This window comes from Lytechinus variegatus, chromosome 9 (genome assembly GCF_018143015.1).
Source record: "Lytechinus variegatus isolate NC3 chromosome 9, Lvar_3.0, whole genome shotgun sequence".
NCBI classification, from domain to species: domain Eukaryota; kingdom Metazoa; phylum Echinodermata; class Echinoidea; order Temnopleuroida; family Toxopneustidae; genus Lytechinus; species Lytechinus variegatus.
Window position 1 is genome coordinate 15,348,736 of NC_054748.1, and position 19,633 is coordinate 15,368,368.

Genomic DNA, 19,633 nt, shown 5'->3' on the forward strand with positions numbered 1-19,633 from the left:
GAAACCATAAATAGTAGGCATATTTAAATTCATTTAATTGATTTAACATAAAGTGAACTGAAATAGTACTTTGTTTATCTCCATAGAACATGAAATAGGTGATTCTAAACATTTTAATTGATTTCATGTAGGCTTATTCTTTTGTGAATCCCTTCAGCTAAACTGGTGATTTCCACTGATCAGAGCAGGATAATTCTTTTCATTGAGCATGAAAAGAAAACTTTTATAATTATTTCAACCTAGCCTGGAAGATGACTTCCTCTTGCATGCTAATGTGGAATTATAAGATGTAAAAAAAATACATATCAATCATCATGATCATCTATTTGGACTTCCCTTGATAATCACTATTTTTTATATACAGTATTGAAACTCCTTACTTTTTTCAAGTTGTAAAAAAAATCTGGAAAATAAGACAAACCATATGGTTTCATGAAATGCAGATGGGTTTGAAAGTAGAACGGCATTTCTTTAGAAAAAAATTGTGGAATTACAAGTGACAGTTGTGACATATATCATGTAGATATACATTTTATATAAAAAAGTATAGCATTTTAGCCCCATAATTTACACAAAGTTTCATTCATTCATTGTTTAAATAGTGTTTGGAAATCATCAATTGATTCCCTAAAATATAACTTCACACAAAACCTCAAGTTTTTCGAGCTCGTAAAATGATGTGAACACTTGTACATTTCCCATCATGTAAAAAATTATAACATATTGCTCCCAAATGTATATATTGAGGTTACTTAATTATATTGTCCTGAATGACTACTTATTAAAAGATTTTTCATAAAAAACGAAGAATTCAGGGGCAATGCTCCTTCTGATTGATAAAAAGTTCATTTTTTTATTCAGGCTGCCCAGTACAACACACAAGTGCCTGTACAACACACAAGTGTCCCGTACGACACAGAAGTGTCCTGTACGACACACAATTGTCCCGTACGACACTTTATTTTGTTTATGATATATTGACAGAAATATTCAGCTAATAGCGGTTTCTAACCTAATGAATGTCTTAGTTTGATAGGATTATCATTATCATCAGCCAAATAATGTGATTGAAGAAGTCAAAGTGACATAAAGTAAGAAAGTTTGGCTTCAATTTAGAGATGTCCCGTACGACACAATGTTCTCGAAAATTATAATTTGCTTTATTTATTCATGAATGTTTATTTGGGTTTCTTTTATAAATGTTTTTGTTCTTGGGTAATTGAGTGTCAATTTGAGTTCAGTTTCTATGAAATTTGTCTGCCCAACTCACAGACTTTTGAGTACAAACATGAGGTTTCTAAAAAAGCCACTTTTTCTGCGTCCGTACGACACATTACTATTTTAAATCTGTATTATACAGTATGTGAATTCAAGTCATGTTAAGTCTTGGTTTTTCTAACACTCTGATAGTACTTGATGATCACCTATAGTTACTGGAATATTTTTTGTATTTTCTTGTCAGAAACTGTCAAATGTTCTCTAAATGTCCCGTACGACACGTATGGAATCACCCCCATGTGTTCACAAGTGACTGTTACTTCACTGTTGGCCAAGTACATTGTTATAGCTACACATTGATGTCAATGCATTCAAAGTAGAAATGCAAGAAACACCTTCATAGTGTTCATTTGTGTGCTAATCTCGTCTCCTGGTCTATTCAATTTCCTCATCCAGCTATGTAAGGCATGCTTACATAATAACTTGCTTTGAAATCTGCCTTTCATTCATTAAAGAAATAAAAGGTCATTTGCCAAAATTGCCCATAAAGTAATACCTCGGTCACATTTGCTCTACGGCGCCGTATACGGCGAGTCGAAAACAGCCGTTTTAACATTTTTTTGTACCAGCCACATATAGGTGGTTTGGATAGAAATGAATAAAACGGCTGTTTCCGACTCGCCGTACGGCCGTCGAGGAGCAAATGTGACCGAGGTATAACTCCAAACGATGGGCAGTTCGTATGAACCTGCAGTAGATTGGCCTCCATGCCTTGCCCGTTTAATCTCCTCAATCAACGTGATCACGGTGACGGGAATCGACTCTTGACCATTCTTGTTTCATCATTCGTCTTGGAGGTAAATTAACTCTCAATGTTTTATTTGTTGTCGCTGAGCATTTTTCTTTCGATTCTCTTTTACATCAAGTCATCATTATTCAACCTCATTTGTTTTTGAAGTGGTCAACATACACCATAATATTGCCACCCATTCAATGATATAAGTATAACCTTGTTTTCTAGGAATCCCTGAGTGGGTTGCCAGGAGGTTTCTGCAGGGTATAAATCACTTACTAACGTATGCTTACTCTCCACGAAGCCAGGAATTCTTTCCCATTTATCTGCTTGTACCGCCCGTTCAATGTTCATCAAAAAATGAGAAAGATATTATGAACGTTGAGGAAGAGCAATAGGGAAACAAGATGGCGGCGTAAACATCGGGCAAGTCTCACCCGTCTTTTCATATTTTTTTTCATTTCTTAAAATGAAATCGATAGCGTAGAAATGTCGGAAATGGAGTTGTATCCCATTTACATGATTTAGAGCTAGGTCTTTTAGAAGGAAAGTAGAAATCTTGAGGGCGAAAGTTTCAGGTTTCGGGGCAGTATGACCAAAAGCTTCAGTCTCTGTATTTTGGTTGTTCCGCTGAACTACGTTGGCTCCACTCACCATACATGGGGGTTACAGTGAATGGGGATCACAGTAAAATGTCAGAAATTGTTGAATAAATCCCCAGAAACGACGGTTATTCCTGTCTATATATATATATACTAACCTCGTACAATGTGTGAGTGGCTTCGGGGTGGTCCGTAGCCAGGTGGATTCTGGAGAGTAAAAATCATTTACTAACGTAGCTTACTCCAAATGAAGCCAGGTATTCCCATTCATATGCACGAAGGACCCCAAAACCTCAAACTTTCACCCTAAACCCTAAATCATGTATGGGATAAAACTTCATTTCCGACATTTCTACACTATCGATTATAATTTTTAACAAGAATTCGGCAAGACTTCCATATGTCCCCTCCACTAAAATTGAAAAGAAAATATGGAGAAGGTTTATCAAGAATTATCTAACATATATCTAAGAGATTTAAGAAGGAAAAGTTGGATACATACCAAAATATGGCTTTATTCCGTCAAAAATTCGAGTGTGTGTAATTCCCAATGGCATCGGTTTATTTAGTCAGAAATATAAATACCCAATACTCTTGGAGAGTAGACTAGTCGTAATATTGGGCGTTGTGGCGTGCGCCTGTAATCCAAGCTGTGGGGAAGTTACAAATTGATGCAGAGGTTCGAGGTTCGAGCCCTGGTCACGTCTTTCGGATGGTGACGTTAAAGGTCGGTCCCAGACGTAAATAATCATATCTGATTGATACAGGTCTGACAAAACTCAAATACACACACACACACACACACACACGCGTTCAACTGGGCGTTGTGGCGTGCGCCTGTAATCCAAGCTGTGGGGAAGTTACAAATTGATGCAGAGGTTCGAAGTTCGAGCCCTGGTCACGTCTTTCGGATGGTGACGTTAAAGGTCGGTCCCAGACGTAAATAATCATATCTGATTGATACACGTCTGACAAAACTCAAATACACACACACACACACGTTGTAGCGTGCGCCTGTAATCCAAGCTGTGGGGAAGTTACAAATTGATGCAGAGGTTCAAGCCCCGGGTTCGAGCCCTGGTTACGTCTTTCGGATGGTGACGTTAAAGGTCGGTCCCAGACGTAAATAATCATATCTGATTGATACACGTCTGACAAAACTCAAATACACACACACACACACGATAATTGTTATGAAACCCATGGCTTTCAACAATTCCTGCTAGCTCAGTGAGTAAGGCGACAGACTGGAGATGCTTCGTTCTGCAGCGAGAGGTTCGAATCCAAGTTCCCACCGGAAGTAAGAAGAAAAAAAAAGACAGAAGGGGGTTTTGGGGAAGTATTTTTTAAAATTAGTGGAGGGGACATATGGAAGTCTTTCCAAGAATTCATCAAAAATATGAAAAAAGTATTATGAAAAAAGGAAGAGACTTGCCCTATGTTTACGTCGCCATCTTGTTTCCTTTTGTACTTCGCCAACGTTACGCGACGCACGCGTCTGTAAATGGGCCCCAGTTACTAATGAATAGTAAATGGCGCTTAAATTGTTTATGCATAATAAATGTGATGATTTATATACAAAATTATTTGTTCATTATCTTTATATCAAATTCTAGAAACGTATTTTCTTGTCTAAAATTTTGTTATGAAAAATGTGGCAATTACCAATAAATGAAAAAGGGGGAATTTTAGCGCCATTGTGAAGGGAGTTTATTTATTTATTCATTTATTTATTAAAACATCTTTATACAGGATAGCATGTTCAGATAAAATACACTGTAAGTTCAAGAGCGAAGCTTGAGTAGAGTGTTTATTATATTAATAATAATAATAATAATAATAATATTCCGCATTTATATAGCGCTTAATACATCGGAACGACGTCTCTAAGCGCTTTACAGACATATTATTACCCCGGTCATCGGATCCTTGCATGCCCGCATACAATGTATGCACCTGCTCCACTCCCTGGGGAGCATTCCAACAAGAGTTCCAAGACTCAATTCACACGTATAATAAATTACAGTTTGTTTTATATTTCTAGTTTTTCCTACTCCTTCCATCTCTTGACTTTTCTTTCAACTTTTTATTTTTTCTTTATTTTCTCTTCTGTCCTTCTTTGTTTTCTCTTTTTATTTCCTGGGTCGCAATTTGGGGGAGGAGCACAAGAACTCCCTGTGACTATTCGCAATATATTGCCACTATTTACTTCGAATCACTGCTAAAAAAAGTGGCGATTTTTTTTCTCTTTTTTTTTGTAGGTCTATACTTCTTTTTTCTATACTTGCATGTATCTTTTAAACAATAACTGTACGTAACAAACCTGTACTTTGTTATTTGCATTACTATGTGTAAACACAAAAAGTACAAATGTATCCTTACTGATCTGTATCATTTGTTTTATTGGCAGTATCAATAAAATACTGTTGAAATATTAAAAAAAAAGAAAGGGTCTTTCCAAGGACCATCTTTCGTGTCGCCCATCTTTTATGATGCGCTGTATGCAGGATATTTCTGAAATGTATGATAAACAAATAAAATTTGTTAGCTAGCATTTAAATTAATTTGTATACAATTTCATGATATATCACATCATTTTATACACAACTTTGTTTACTATAACGAATTAAAAAAAATGTTTGCAGGTAATTAATCTAAAATGCGTTTCACATGGCGCATCATAAGAAATGGTCGACACGAAAGACGATTCTTACAAAAACCCTTTCGTGCAATCTGCCCCTGTATTTCTCGACCATTGAATTTTCAGGACGTTGGCTACGGAGATGGAGTTCTCATTTTTCCCGAGAGGATCCGTGACGAGGCTCGGTACCCGTCGGACTGGGCTAATCCTCTTTTCCCTTGGAGCATTATCTCTCATCTTCATCCTATTTTCAGTCACTCTTACTAATCATCGACCAGGTATAAACCTTTCTTAAATTTTCTTGTCAGAACTTAACAGGGATGATCCGAGCTAACAATATAGAATTCACTCAACAAAATGCCGAAGATTTCATCAAAATCGGATCACAAATAATTAAGTTATTGAAGTTTTAAGTTTAGCAATATTTTGTGAAAACAGTCGTCGTGAATATTCATTAGGTGGGCTGATGATGTTACATGTCCACTTTCCGTTTTCTTATGTTATTACATAAAATCACATTCTTTCCATTATTTCATAATTGTGTGAATAATATGTCTCCCTTATAATGAAATAAGTCGCAGCAATAAATACCAAATGCACTAAATCGGTTGCCAATCCTATTTTCTAGTGCTTGGAGAAAAAAAACCTAATTTCATATAATTAAACACAAAAGAACAAAGTAGGGATATGACATCATCAGCCCACCTAATGAATATTCATGACGACTTTTTTTTTACAAAATATTGCTTAACTCTAAACTTCAATAACTTTACTATTTGTTATCCGATTTTGATGAAATTTTCAGAATTTCGCTCAGTGAATTCTAATCCATGTATTTCAGCTGGGACCATCAATTTAAAATATGAATACTTTCAGCCTCGACCATCCATTTAAGTTTCTCGTATTCTGCAGTAATACTTGAATAGTCTCCACGTAATAGCTTAAGAATTGAGAATGAAAAACTAAAACTACAAGGCAAACCCCGATTTTGTAAATAGGCGTCTTATAGACACCTAAATAGTACACATAAGTGTATGGGATGAAATTAAGATGATGTTTCCGGTCACTTTATATTTCAATTTTTGAAGCACTAAATATGTTTTTTTTCGAGCGCAATTTTTTTCTGGGCTTCGTTTTTGTAACATATCACAGACACAGGTGACAAGTGTGACCTTCTAGCTTAGATCTTTTAAAAGTCAAACCAATGTTAACCAATCACTTTAAGTTGGACAATAAAACATTATATATATCATTATATATGAAAACATTTCTTCTGCCATGTAGGTGATAGAAACTGTAATTAAAAGTTCAAAATGGCCCCATAGGCCCTTAAAAGACAAGTCCACCCCAACAAAAACTTGATTTGAATAAAAAGAGAAAAATTCAACAAGCACAATGCTGAAAATTTCAAAATCGGATGTAAAATAAGAAAGTAATTACATTTTAAAATTTCGCTTCATTTCACAATACGTTATATGCACATCTCGGTCGGTATGCAAATGAGGAACTGATGACATCACTTACTATTTCTTTGTATTTTTATAAATGGAATATGGAATATTTTTATTTTCTCGTCATTGTCATGTGAAATGAGTTTTTTCCTCCCTGAACACGTGGGATTCCATTTTTTTTAAAATTTTGTGCTTCAGGCAAGGAGGTCCTAATCATCAAATTCGTAAAAATTGAGATATTGTATTATTCATACAAAAAAACAAACAAAAGAAATAGTGAGTGACATCATCGACTCTCTCATTTGGATGTAACTGGCTCGTTCATATAACTATTTTGTTAAAAATAAGCGAAACATTGAAATGTCATAACTTTCTTATCCGATTTTGATAAAATTTTCAGCATTGTGCTTCAAATCAGCATTTTTCTGAGGTGGACTTGACCTTTAAGTATTTTGTAAATTGTAAATGGGGAGTCTTGGGGACAGACAATTTTTTTCATATCCTTTTTTCATATCGAACGGTCAATGGCCGCCCATTCTGTTTCTGTTTCTGTTTGTGGTAACTCCCGCAGGAACTCGGCAGGACAGCATTTTTTGCTGGTAAACGCCAAGCTGGTATATAACCAATTATCTTGGAAACATTTTACGTCTAGGTTAATCAGCCATAGTGGCTGACATAATAGACGACAGATATCACTCTTGGGCCTTTTTATCAAAGTGGAGACAATGGCAGAGTTGGGATTCGAACTCACAACCTTGCGATTATGAGTCCAATGCTCAAACCACTGGACCACACGACCCGTGTTCGAATATCAAGGAAAAAAATATTCTGTCAAAAATCAATTAAAAAGAAAAAGATTTAAGAGACTTTCACTCTTGCAACACAATTACATGAATCTTATAGACAATGTGTAGGCAAGTTTATGATTTTCATGTTTAATCCGCATGTTCCGGCAGCCATATTTGATCTTGCCAATTTGCAGAAGATGCACATGGTCACAAGAGTGGCATCATTTGAATGCATTCACTGTTTTACTCTTAAAACACATTTAGTCAAGCTAGGCCAAATTCTGTTAAAATCATTTGTCTCCACTTGACATTGTACACAATATTAGAGCCAACACCGAATATTTTGAATTTCAAAATTCAATACTTTATAACTGGCAGAAGAAATGATATATCTTGTTAGAAATCCTGTTTAAGTCAAGGAGCTTAGCTCCTTTGTCAAAATTATGATTCAAATCTAGGCTCCGTTTCACGAAGACTTGTTAAAGTAACAAATGCACAATTTCTATGACAAGTTTAAAAATCAGCCAATGAAATCGAAGGATTTTACTAGCTTTTAACTGTTATTGTAGTGCAAATTTGTTTTCGTAATAAATTTTGATCATTGTTGGGCCTCTGAACTCCAAGCGACATGGCACTTAGTACCAGGGGCGCCGGAAGCGGGGGGGGGGGGGGCAGGGGGCACTTGCCCCCCAATAAAATTTTTGGGAGGCAAAACGAGATTTTGCCCCCCCCCCCCTATAGGTAGAAAAATCATAAATTATTTAAGGACAAAAGTAAACGATGAAGGCACTTTTCTGCCTAAAAATTGTCATTTTTCCATTGTCAAAAATGAAAAAAATTCGCCCCTGACGGGGCAATTACATATCATAGTAAATCACGCGTCTTTTGACGAACATGTCCCTCTGTGAAACATACCTTTGATAAGCCCCTTTTTCATCTTATTACAGTGTGATAACGTTTAACCTTTTAATGAATACATTTCAGACTAAAACCGAATGGCAAATTGAAAGTGGTTCACAAATGCATGCTGGCTTTGTCGGCTAACAAACGCGCGGTCGCCCAGAAACGCTCAGACCGGACCCGATATCACTAACGCACGTGAACGCTTGTTACTCGAGCAACATTATGGAATCTATGTCACAGCTGTCAAGCCCAGAAACCATAACATCTCGATTTCATAAATTACTCTATAAGGACCTACTCTCAATCTTCCAATTTCTCGCCTATCAATTTTACTTCTATTTCTTGAAAATGTGTGTAGTTCTGAAAATGACTGTAAAACAGAAAAAGGTTAAAGAGTTAAATAAGCTTGAGTAGTTGGATTATTGGATAAATGAGATGATGCTAGCTTGAGTCGGCGAATTGAGTGCAGAGCAGGAGTACTCATCTATCAGGACTACGCTCATTTAAAGGGATGGTCCAGGTTGAAAGTAATTAATAAGCCCAATAAATAGAGTATAATTCACTGAGCAAAATGCCGAAAATTTCGTCAAAATCGGATAACAAAAAGCAAAGTTATTGAATTTAAAGTTAAGTAATATTTTGTAAAAACAGTAGTCATGAATATTCTTTAGGTGGGCTGATGATATCACATCTCCACTTGTTCTTTTGCATTTTATTATATGAAATATCCAAATTTTTTCCTCCAAGAACTAGAGAAATTGTATTGACAAATGATTTAGTGCAGTGCTTCTCAACCTTTTTTTACTCGAGGACCACTTTGACTTTCAGATTCTTTTGGAGGCCCACCTACTATTTTTTTTTAGGATATGACTACTTGTCTCGACCATTATAAAGAGCATATTAGTGCGTAACATTATGATCTTCTGCAGCAGTGGTTGAGCCAATAAATGAGGGAGCTTGATATGGCGTATCGCGTACAATTGATAAAATATTGCGAGCATGGCGAGCAAGCAAAAATTTCGACATTTTTATACAAAAATCCAAGTTTGTGATAGATTTTGACACAATATTCCAAAAATGATATTATATTTCACCCTTATCCCTTTTCTTTCGTTTTCTATTTTTTTTCTTGGTCATGAAATATTTAGGGCCAAGAGCCCCCCCCCCTTCTGTACGCAAGTGTTCTGCTGTGAATTAAATCCAGCCTTTTTCCTACCGAAACACTCATTTGGCTCTCCTGGATGTTTTGTGTTCAGGTGTCTCTGAAGCTCTGACGGTTTAAGTGCCTTATTTGAGAATAAATTCAGCACATTCGACACATATTGCTTTTGCATCACTGCGCATTTATGATAAATCCAAATCTAATGTATTCAGAGTCACATGTTCTTAGTCACCTTAGTTATAGTAGAATTGTTTCCTCCCTCACCCTTTCGCTTTAAAACAAGGTCCATTTATATGTTTCATGAAATTTGAACATAAAGCTCTCAAGCACATTCGAAGCAATCAGTTTGAAAAATAAATGCATTTGAATGGGCGATAATAATTAACTACATAAAAAATATGTATACATGAGGCCTGAGGTTCACATCAAAGTTACATCAAAACCATCATACAATGTGTAGCCTATGTATATCACAACATGCTACCTATAGCATGATAGGCGTGCCTTTAGCGTAGTTTGACCCAGGGCCGGAGACCGATCAAACATACCATTTTCGGACATTAAATAAGACATGTGTTAAATATACCATAATTTTCCCCCAATTTTGTTTCTTTGGAGTTTCTTGCGGCCCACCTTAGAGAGCTTCGCGGCCCACCGGTTGAGAAGCGCTGATTTAGTGCATTAGATATTTATTGCTGCAACTTATTTCATTATAAGGGAGACATATTATTCACACAAGTATGAAAAAATGAAAAAATCATGATTCTATGTAATAACATAAGAAAACGGAAAGTGGAGATGTGACATCGTCAGTTCGCCTAATGAATATTCATGACGACTGTTTTCACAAAATATTTATTTTATATATTTTAACTTCAATTACTTTATTATTTGTTATCCGATTTTGATGAAATTTTCGGCATTTTGATGAGTGAATTCTACTCTATGTATTAAGATATAAATAGTTTCAGCATGGACCATCACTTTAAACAAAAATTTACTCGACTATCAACTGTCCATGCACTTCCCTATCAATTTCACTTCTTCCTCTGTCCACTTTTTCGAAAATTCCACGTGGTGTACCGTCAACCACATCCGCTATTGGAATGTAAGAGTTTTTCTCTAAATAATTTTACATCATGTATATTACGAACTTTCGAATTTTACATTAATTAGAATATATTTTGTTTCTGTTACGCTTTTTCTGCTTAATACACGGAGCGTTGTGGCCCAGTGGTCAAGTCTTCGGACTTTGAAACAGAGGGTCGTGGGTTCGAATCCCAGCAATGGCGTAATTTCCTTCAGCAAAAAATTCGTCCACATTGTGCTGCACTCGACCCAGGTGAGGTCAATGGGTACCTGGCAGGAATTCATTCCTTGAAATGCCATCGCGCTGTAAAAGGCTGCGAGGCTAAAGCCAGGGTAATAATATTGAATTAAGCGCATAGGGACGCATTTGGCAGTGATATGCGCTATATAAGCATGTTGGTATTATTACTATTACACTCCTTGTTCTGACAGGAATTACTTTAAAAATTATGATGATTGTGCTCTCTCACGCCGTCCGTGTATGTAAATGTACATAAATGAATATTTATGAAAGGATATTGCATGAAAAATGTAATTTTTGGTATTTTGAGTCAATATAAGCCAGACACGAAAACCACATTCAGAAGCGATCGTTTTGCGCGTAGATTTCATTAGGTTCTCATAAATTATGAGTATAGTCTTTCGTAATGAATTCTATGTTTAATTCTTAAGAAATTTATTTTTGAATGCTCTTAGAAACGCAACTTTTATACTCCATTTTTTACACAAAGTCCTTACCGTGGGGGGGGGGGTCCCACACACTCTCCCGCTTGATCGCTTCGGTACCTCACGCTGTCAAAAATATTGTGCCCCCTTCGGGATTTTGCCCCCCTCCAAAAAAATGAAAGTGTTCCGGCGCGCCTGGCACTTACCCCCTAAAGGATCGATTTGCTCCCCACGGAAAGTCAGTTTTTTTCCAAATCTCCCCCCCCCCCCGCAAGAAAAAGAAGGAAATATCATGGAAACGACTCTTTCTGATTTGAAGAACAGGTGTGTTTAACTATATTTAATGAATCTCCCTCAATAGTATCCCTAAATTAGACCTCAAAATAGCCAATCTGGAATAAAATTATTGGAAATGGTTTTTCAACTGATTTGAGTAGGTATGGGTGTCAACATTTACCAAAAAAAAGTTAGGAGGAATACCGGTTGGGGAAAGTGTTTTTTTTCAAGGTCAAAGGTCAATGACCTTTTCATATATACCGTATAATGATATCTCTGAGATGGAAAGGCGCAGGTTGGTGATAATGGTGTCAAAATGCACAAATTTTTACCAGAATATCAAATAAAATAGAATTAAGTACCTAGCATGCACATTCACCGATGAAATTCAAGGTCAAAGCCTTTCAAAGGTCAATGACCTTTTTTTACATTATATACCATATGGTATCTCTGAGATGATAAGGTACAGGCTAGTGATCATGGTGTCAAAATGTACAGATTCTTACAAGGTAAAATAGAATGAATGTGATTACCTAGAATGGACATTCACCAATAAAATTCAAGGTCAAAGCTATCAAAAGGTCAATGACCTTTTTATATTATATATATATCATACTGTATAATGGTATCTCTGAGATGAAAAGGCACAGGTTGGTGATCATGGTGTCAAAATGCACAGATTCTGATCAGAAGATCAAATAAAATAAAATCAAGGACATAGAATACATATTCACCCATAAAATTTAAGGCCAAAGGTCAATGACCTTTTATACATTATATACCATATTATATACTGGTATCTCGAAGATAAAATGGCGCAGGTTGGTGTTCTTGGTGTCAGAATACACAGATTCTTACAGGAAGATCAAATAAAATGAAATTAAGTATCGACAATGCACATTCACCCTTAAAATTCAAAGACGAAGGTCAATGTCCTTTTTGACATTAGATAATAATAATGGTATCTCTGAGATAAAACACCACAGGTTAGTGATCTTGGTGCCAAAATGCAAAGATTTGTACAAGAATCTTCTGAAAATGGGTAGGATAGGTCTAACTCTCATGTCACAGCTAGCATCATCTGAGAGCATTTCCAAACAGCAGAGGGATGATGATGAAGTGAAGGCCATCATTAGAGCTGCATGTATATCAACTTCAACAAAGATGAATTCCCGTATTATTATTAATTACCTCTCATTGCGAGCTGCCAGAATCTCTTGAGATGCTAATGTTGCAGGACAAAACTTCATACCTGCACTCTGCCGTACGTCACCCATGATGCTATTTTTCTACTAGGTGTCAGTTTGTACAAGGATCATTATTTGGTCCAGAATAACTGAGTGTTATCATGCACAAATTAGGCATATGATATGATAATGAAATTCAAAAGGAGATAATAGCTTAAAAGTACACATCCATTGACCTAACAAAACTCCTACAGCACCACGTCCAGTTCTTGAGGATCAAGTTATGCAACATATCAGCAATAATATAGACACTGGTCTGATATCCCTTGACAGAACGTTATTAGGCTTTCAATGAATGGGCCAGATCAAAGTCCTGAAAATGTCAGGTTTTCAAAAATTTAATTACTCTTTGCTGAAGTTGAGACACTTAACTTCATTTACTATGACAAAAGCTGCAGCTCTAATGATTGCCTTATTTTAATTCTTCATCATTGTCCCTGGCTATATGAAAATGTTCTTGATGCATGCCATTAGGGTTAGGCATATCCTTTCCATTTACAGATTAAGTTATAGTTTATAGTATTGATTGTAGCAATTGAGGTTAGTGACCTATTGCTACAGAAAATTAGTACCTTGATTTAGATTTATAAAATGCATATGTAAATGCTCCTACTTTAGACAACTTCACCATTTTAGACTATATCATACATGATTTTTTTTACACTTTTGGCAATGCATTACTACAATATATATTTAAAAGTGCTATTTGATATCGATTTCACCTCGAACTTGTATTTTGACTTCATCATTGGTCAAGGAATCAACTATTAAATTTGTGTTCATTTTCCATGTAGGTCAGTCTTTTTCCCATCAGAATCACTATATACAATGAAGTTATCAAGTTATCGACCTATTTACTTAAATTCCCTGACATTATTGATATAGTTGATTGACTTCTAACCCTTAAATATATTTTCCATGGCCGCCATTATTTATCCTTTTTTCAGAGTGAAATTATTAAACATCCAAGTTTTCATTACAAATAGGTATCTTTCTTTCTATAATTCACAAATAAAATGTGAATATAATAATTATGAATTACTATCTTTTTTTTGGGGGGGAATCATGCATGGATGTATAAATATTTATTAAATTTTGACCTTTGACTCTGGATATCAAAGGTGAAGGTTAATTCTTTATGATTATTTTGTGCCTTTTCATCTTCTTGCAAAAATTGCTTTTTGACACAAAATCACCGACCTGCGACTTTTCATCTCAGAGATACCATTATACCGTATATAATGTAAAAAGGTCATTGACCTTTTAAAGGCTTTGACCTTGAATTTCATTGGTAAATGAGCATTGTAGTACCTTATTTGATTTTATTTGATCTTCTTGTAAGAATCTGTGAATTTTTGACACCAAGATCACCAACCTGCGCCTTTTCATCTCAGGGATACCATTGTACCGTATATGGTATATAATGTAAAAGGGTCATTGACCTTTGAAAGGCTTTGGCCTTGAATTTCATTGGTGAATAAGCATTGTGGGTACTTGATTTGATCTTCGTGTAAAAATCTGTGCATTTTGACACCAAGATCACCAACCTGTGCCTATTCATCTCAGATACATGTATACCATTATACCGTATATGGTATATATCTTTAAAAAGGTCGATGACCTTTGAAAGGCTTTTGACCTTGAATGCTTTTGGTTAATGTGCATTCTGGGGACTAAATTTTATTTTATTTGATCTTCCTGTAAGAACCTCTGCATTTTGACACCAAGATCACCAACCTGTGCCTTTTCATTTCAGAGATACCACTATACCGTATATGGTATATAGTGTAAAAAAGGTCACTGACCTTTGAAAGGCTTTGACCTTGAATTTCATCGGTGAATGAGCATTGTAGGTACTTGATTTGATTTTATTTGATCTTCTTGTAAGAATCTGTGCATTTTGACACCATGATCACCAACTTGTAGTATTTTATCTGGGAGATACCATGATACAGTATATTTAAAAAGGTCATTGACCTTTGACCTTGAAAAAAAGCACTTTCCCCAACCCGTATTCTTCCTAACTTTTTTTTGGTAAATGTTGACACCCATACCTACTCAAATCAGTCAAAAAACCATTTCCAATTTTATTCCAGATGGTTACTAATTATGGGATACTACAAGTTGATGTCCAGAGGAAGGGAACATCTTTACTGTAGAAGACCTCCGTTTAAGGCCTATGAATGTGAAATGTTCTATTTTCATGTGACGGCCACTAGAATATTTTTACTAAATTCTATTTTTATTTCCATAGATTATGAAGGATTTTTCAAAAGATCAGTCAGGATGCCAATACAAGACCAAGTCTCTAAATCATCAAGCAGGTATGTCTCCCTTGTATTTATACGGAAGCCTTGAATAAGCCTGTCCACGGTTGTAAACTGCGCACGAGCAGAAAAAGTCATTTGAGATAAGCCATGAAGGTGGTTTTCAAATTCACTGACATAGGCATTTGTGATTTGATGATTATTCATGTTTTCTTTTCACAATATTCATTTTATCCCATCCAAGCTGAAGAGTAATAAATAGAGCCTTCATAATCACAGGTATTTGATAGTAGCCGAAACAATAGGCAAATGTGCCAAAGGCAAGACAGATTTCCAAACTTTATCCCTGATTTCTAGTCACCTGGGGGCATTTCATGAAAGGACTTGTCGGACGTTTTATCCGACAAGTCCCATTTTATCCGACAGTTACCATAGGAACAGTGCCCCTCGACCAATCAAAATCATGGAAAGATGTCGGATCTGACAACTTGTCAGATGGAAATATTGATGAAACGCTCCCCTGGTCTATACAATGCATTTTGTTCTTAAATTTGAATACTCTACCGGTAAAGCTTACGCAACATCTACATTAGAAAAAGGTCATTTGAGAAAAGTTGATCATAAGCTAAGGGTGAACTGGCTTATTGTCATCGACGTGATTAAATGGCGCGAAATTTGTATCTTGTCATGGCGACGAATATTCGCAATCACTGACTAGACACTTTCAACAACGCGCCAATTTCTTTAGACATGCTCGACAAATCGAATCGCGTTGAACAGCTGAGAAGTTTTTTGTCGAAGGTTTGTGGACCGGGACAGCAAATCGTCCGAAGATTGACATTGGAAGAAAAATTGCAAATAATTATGTCGTATGTCCATGGTCCCGTTATTTTGTTATTTTTGCTTGTCAAATTTATTTTGGTCGTGCGCAACCCGGCATTTAAGTACGACTATAAGTCATACTTAAATCTTTGTGAAACACCCCCCTGGTCCTCCTGCCTTTGGGTTCTGTACCAATTTTCTCTATTCTCCCTGATTTTTTTTCTTTCTGGGAATCCTCCATTTGGGTTGCGAATCCCTTGGAATTACATTGTACTTTCTAGGGATATCTTCTACTTATTTCCACTCCAGTGATGGTGCTCAAAGGAAGCCACCACAAACCTATCGTCCACGTGCCCGAATGGGGGATAACCCCAACATTCCCTGGACAGTTCCTGCTGCCCGAGGTGACGATGATGCTGCTCATGCACTCCCTCCAGACATGCCAGAGACAACAGCATTTGCCATGAACGGAAGTATTTCGGCCAAGAAAGTACGCCCTCTCCCATTGAACGAGGAGGAAAAACTGTCCCGTATGTTGGCAACGTCCTCACTGACCAACCAGCTACCAAACTACTTTCTTCACGGAAGTCCAGAAGCCGATGGAGACAAGTATAGGTTGGGGAATGTGGCCTTTTTACATAACGTTAAATCGGGTGGATCAACGCTAAAGACCATCATAACAAACTTGGGTAGAAAGTACAATATCACAAATGTTCTTATTAGCAGCAAGAGTAAGAAAAGCATCTTTAAACAGTATGAAATTGACGGTAGAACACCAAGCCAGACCATATTTGTGGGAGGGGGTACCCTTGGTATCTGCGAATATTTGAAAGATCGGCCATGTTCTTATATCACAATGGTCCGAGAGCCGGTGTCGAGGTTGGTGTCTTTTTATCTATTCTGTAAGCAGACCAATGCAACACAATGTTCTCCATCCTCGGTCAACGTTTCGCTTGATGCATGGGCTCTCCACTGGGGCAGTTTCCTATTTAGGTCATTGATTACGCATTTTCAGAGATATTTCCCATTTAAAGCAGCTGCTAACCACTTCCAGAACTGGTCCGCAGACTTTAGGCTATTTGCTAAGGGAATTCAGCAGAAATATCCCAACATCGTTACGGGTAAGGCATTACAATACAGCATGACGCCAAGCGAGCGACGGGCTCTGCTCGACCATTGCCTTGCAAATTTGGAAAACTGGTTTGCTGTGATAGGTCTTACAGAAGAGTTCGACACGTCACTAGAACTTTTCCAAGAAGTGTACAAACTCCCTTTTCCAAAGTACTATCGTGGTGCTATTAATGTCGGGCAAGTTAAGAAAGGACTGGACAGTTCTGAAATTGAAAGAATGAAAGACAATCTGCGCAACAATCCATACATAATGGATGCGCTCTATGAGGATATACAGATCTACCAAAAAGCGAAAGAAATTATGATTAATCAAAAACTAGCATTTGGTTTAATGTAGATAACTTGAAGTTAACGATCCGGACAATATCCCTGTTGAGAAAAATGCTTCAAAAAGGGCGAATTTCCAATGGATAAGCATCACAAAAGGTGTGAAGTGTATTTTGCTAGCCATATTCACGTGTTTCGTGTTCAATTTTCAATATCAAACAGGTTTAAATTGGCAAAAAATTACATTTTACTAACATGACTAAGGTTTTGTTTCCAAAAAAGCTAAATCTATTAAAGATCTAATTTCATTTTTTTTGAAAAACAATTGTGAATGTTAGATTTTTGAAATCATGACTTAATTAATCTAGGATGATAGTACACTGTAAAAACTAGTGTTAAAACTGACACCAATAGAGGACCACACCCTGAGGTGTTAAAATTACACCCTAGAGATTGAACATAACACCAAACACCAAAGAGTGTAAATTTAACAACCAAAGGTGTTGTAATAACACCTATAGGTGTAAAACTAACTCCACCAATTTAACACCGGTGAAAAATAACTGGTATGTCCCTCTATATGTACACCGGTTAACACCAAAGTTTTTGCTGTGTACTGTCATATATCATCAAAATAGAACAGCATTGGTTCAGGGAAAGTGGTAAATAAAAAAAATTACAGAAAATTATCAAAAGTGGAAGTAGCTCCTTTTCGAACAAAACTCTGATCATAACACCGATGATTTAATAAAACTGGCGACTATTATTAATAGTCTGAATCACTTGTGCATTTGTTGGTGCTTGTGTTAAGGTGTGTAGACTTGAAAGGGCGTGTAACAGTGTGTGACGGCAGGGTAAGGGGTGTGGTACCCCCCCCCCCTTAAAAAAATGACAGTCGGCCATTGTATGTACCAGTTGGTAAAATGAACAGGGGAGAAAAGGGGGAAAGAAAGAAAGAATGAAAGAAAGAAAGGATGAAAGAAGGAAAGAAAGAAGGAAGGAAGGAAAGAAAAAAGGAAAGAGAAAAATTACGCCACAATCTTTTACAATTTGTCCTACACACTAGTTTTGCAAAATAACGAGAGGCATTTAAGACGAGGTAAAGAACATGGGGTAGGATGAATATCCAAAGTTGAAGTATAAAGTTTGCAAATTATGGAGTGGGCCTAAAAAGTGGCAAAACCGGTCGGTAAACATGTAAAGTACTGTTCAGTAATAATGTCCAGTCGGCAAAATTTACATCTGAGAAGAACAGCACACAATACTTCTGGTAAACCCTGTTCAGCCATATGATCTGCAGTTTGCAAATTCATGATGACAGGTCGATGAGACTCCGATTGTACCAATATTATATAGGACTATTATTTGTTATATTATTTATTAAATAATAACTATCATTTATATATAATTTACATTTCATTTGTAAGTAATTACTAATACATAAAATAACATTTCTAATTATATATAATTCCAAGTAGTATCTTATTATTTGTGAATGGTAATAGTTCGGCATTCCGGTATTTATAAGTAATGATTATTTGTTTTTCATTATGAATATTGACTTTTTGTTTTTCATTATTTATAATTAATGAAAAACAAATCATTTATAAATAATGGAATGTCAAACTATTATTTACAAAAAAGTGTTACTTGGAATTATATATAAATAATTACAAATGTTATTTCATATAATAGTAATTATTTACAAATAAAATGTAAATTATATAATTATTTAATGATTATATAACAAATAATTGTTCTCTATAATATTGGTACAATTGGCCCCTCATACAAAACACACACACAAGGATTATACACTGTAAAAAATGAAGTACTAATTCAGCTCTTAAAGAGCGTGTATAGTGACTACACTTCGGAGTGCTGATTTTTCTCGTTCAAATTTGAACTAGACAAATTAGCACTCCGAAGTGCAGTCAATATACACGCTCTTTAAGAGCTTAATTAGCACGTCATTTTTTAGAGTGTAGTAGGCTTACATAAGAAAGAAGAAAAAATCGCCACAGAGTCAGCATGTGCTTGTGGTATGGTATGGTATGGTGAGAGGGGGGGGGGGGCAGGTTGAGGTTGCAATCAAAGTAAAATCCATCGAGGCAATCAATTCCAGGCTCTAAACATTGCAGTTTGAAAGCTTTCTAATTCCCTTTATTCAAAATCAATTTTAGTATTTAAAAAATCATGTTTAAACGAACTTAAGATAATACTTGTCCATTATCTTTATAAAATTGGCACTTTCCTTTTTCAATCATCCAAAGAGTCTGGGACTACTTTTATAGCGCACTGCTAAAACTC

The 19,633-nt window shown here is 36.0% G+C and overlaps 1 protein-coding gene across 1 annotated transcript; it reads left to right on the forward strand.

The window, feature by feature from the left end:
• Positions 1 to 1,888: 1,888 nt before the first annotated feature.
• LOC121421725 lies at positions 1,889 to 17,781 on the forward strand. The gene is made up of 4 exons (XM_041616508.1): positions 1,889 to 2,075; positions 5,381 to 5,532; positions 15,091 to 15,160; positions 16,235 to 17,781. Exons 2-4 carry the CDS (start codon positions 5,397 to 5,399, stop codon positions 17,391 to 17,393), a joined length of 1,365 nt encoding a protein of 454 aa, XP_041472442.1. The 5' UTR covers positions 1,889 to 2,075; positions 5,381 to 5,396; the 3' UTR covers positions 17,394 to 17,781.
• Positions 17,782 to 19,633: the final 1,852 nt, after the last annotated feature.